The sequence below is a fragment of the Amblyraja radiata genome, chromosome 16, assembly GCF_010909765.2.
Source record: "Amblyraja radiata isolate CabotCenter1 chromosome 16, sAmbRad1.1.pri, whole genome shotgun sequence".
NCBI classification, from domain to species: domain Eukaryota; kingdom Metazoa; phylum Chordata; class Chondrichthyes; order Rajiformes; family Rajidae; genus Amblyraja; species Amblyraja radiata.
In genome coordinates this window covers 26,993,303-26,995,697 of record NC_045971.1, presented here as the reverse complement: position 1 = coordinate 26,995,697, position 2,395 = coordinate 26,993,303, and the positions used below count along the sequence as shown (strand labels likewise).

The 2,395-nt window shown below is 57.0% G+C and overlaps 1 protein-coding gene across 1 annotated transcript in view; it reads left to right on the top strand.

The window, feature by feature from the left end:
• The first annotated feature begins 402 nt into the window (after positions 1-402).
• The window catches only part of ubtf (upstream binding transcription factor), a 47,885-nt gene continuing 45,892 nt past the window's right edge, over positions 403-2,395 (top strand). Inside the window, 2 exon segments of the mRNA XM_033035362.1 lie at positions 403-529; positions 2,336-2,381. Coding sequence (XP_032891253.1) covers positions 2,380-2,381 — 2 coding nt within the window. The 5' untranslated portion in view covers positions 403-529; positions 2,336-2,379.

Sequence of the window (2,395 nt, the reverse complement as noted above, 5' to 3'; positions counted from 1 at the left end):
CGCCCGAGGCCAGCGCCGCGGTTCTGGCGGACGTTCAGACTAGCTCAGGCGAGCTACCCTTGTTTTGCAAGACGACTAGACGGGAAGGTAAGGTGGTTTAACAATTTCTACCCATTCTGAAAACAACAACAATACATTAAAAAAAATCCCGCATTCTCTTCTGGCAAAAAAAAAAAAAAAAAAAAGGATTTTAAAACTAAATAAGGTGTGTTGGAAACAATGCCGAGAGAGAGAGGGAGGCGGGTGGGTGCGGTGCTGCCGAGCGGGCTGAGCGAGGAGAGTGAGTGAGTGTGAGCTAGCGAGCGAGGGTTCGGCATGGGCTGTGCCGAGACGGTCGCGCCGTGGAGCCGCCTCTTGTCGACAGCAGCGCGAAGCTGGTTGGCTCGAGTAGCCGCGCCAGTGCAGGGGCTCGTTGTCTCGGGTTCATTCCCTCGGTTCCGGCCCCTTTTGTCTATCGCTGCTCTCTCTGCTCGGCTCCCATTTTTACCGCGTCTCTCTCTGCGAACAGAGTGCGAGGTTGCCGGGCTGGGTGAGTGACTAGCCGCCTGCTAAACCACCCTGGGGCTGCCCCCGCTTCTTCCCCCCCCTCTCTCTCTATCCGTCTCTCTGCGGGAATCTTGTAATCGCCTCTCGTCCTTGTACTCAATTCGCTCGGGTAAAAATTTTTTTTTAATTTTTAAAATGCAACAGGATTTTTTTTAAAGTTCGATTATTTCCTTGTTTTTCTATTAATAATCTATTATTGAAAACAAAGGGGAGGCCCGATGGCGTTGGCTGCTTTGATTTTTCTGCCTTGTTTTAGTGTCGGGGTCGGTGCCGCGTTGTAGCCCGGGCTGCGGCGCTCACATGGCGGACTGAATCCATCGCCCATCCCCGGTAGCGTTGCCTTCCCCCCCCCGCCGAAAATTGCCATCGCCGCTTGGTAGGGAAACTATTAACAATCAATCGGTGGGGAAAAATTGCACATAAAATTCCACGTAGATTTTAATAACTAAATTCGAGACTATTGTTTTTTTAAGCTTTTTAAAAGTCGCTCGATTTTTATTACAGGTTTTTTTAAACAAAATATTTTAATTTGGTGCGTTAATTTTTTTTAAGAGCAAGGTAAACTTTGCACGGTTTTTCGTCCGCCGGGCTCGGGAATGGCACTGCGCCCCAGCCCTTCGTCTAACATGGCCGTGGGTGCTGCGAATGCAGCCGGAACTGAGACGCCATGACTGGGACAAGGAGAGAGCCACGCGTCGGGCCGGGCCGAGCCTCCGGGGGGCAGCGAGTGAAGGAAGGAAGGAGAGAGGGCGGGGGCCGGGATCGCAGCTCCAGCCTGGTGCATTGAAGCGGGCGGGGGAGGGAGGATTGCATTGCACAGAGCGAGCGGGGGAGGGGAGCCTGGAGCTCCCGCCGGGTGTTGGTGCTTCAAAGCGGGCGGGGATAGCGGAGAAGGAGCCGTGCATCGACAGAGGGAGGGGAGCTTGCGGCTCTCGCCACCCGGGTGTTGGTGCATTGAAGCGGGCGGGGATTAGAGATGAGCCGATGGCTCTGCTCCCGACAGCGACGCGGGCTCGGAGCCCCCGCCTGGTGTTGGTGCATTGGAGCGGGCGGGGGTTGCAGAGGAAGCCGAGAGCCGTACACCACGGAGGGAGGGGGGGCAGAAGGTCGGAGCTCCCGCCTTGTGTTGGTGCATTGGAGCGGGTGGGGGTTGCAGAGGAAGCCGAGAGCTACGCAAGAGGGAGGGAGGCAGGAGCTCGGAGCTCCCGCCTGGCGTTGGTGCATTGGAGCGGGCGGGGGTTGCAGAGGAAGCCGAGAGCTACGCGGCAGGGAGGGAGGGAGGGGGGAAGGCGGAGAGCTGGTCTGGAGCGGATGAGAGGTAGACGGAGAGAGACGCTTCTCGCCCTTGCCTTTCGTCACCGTCTCGTCCCCACTCCCCTCCTCCCTCCACTCCCCCACCGAGGAGCTGCTGTCGCTGCTGGCCCGGGCTGCTCGCTCCCCTCCCCGGCCAGAGTTGCAGCGCATTGCCAACTCTCCGTTGCTGCTGCCTCTTTTGTCCGCTTCTCGCAGCGCCGCTCCCGTTCGGACTCAAGCTGTGACTGGGGGTGGGCGGGTGGGGAGCGGCTTTGTAACACAACAGCTGCTCCAAGCCGATGCACTCACTGATCTTTGCTCGCTGGTACTGGAGGGAGAAAATAAAGGAAAAGGAAGAGGAGGGAGAGAGGGGAGACGTAAGCACTGGGGGTTTGACTAGAGTAGCATGAGATAGAGACACGTAGAGGGGGGAAATGGCTGTTGCAGCTTGGCTCCCGTGGTACAGCCTAATCTTGTCTCATTTGTTTCCATTCAGGTAGTTGGAGGACTTAAAAGGGTCGAGTGTTTCAGTCGAGCAGCATGAACGGTGAGACAG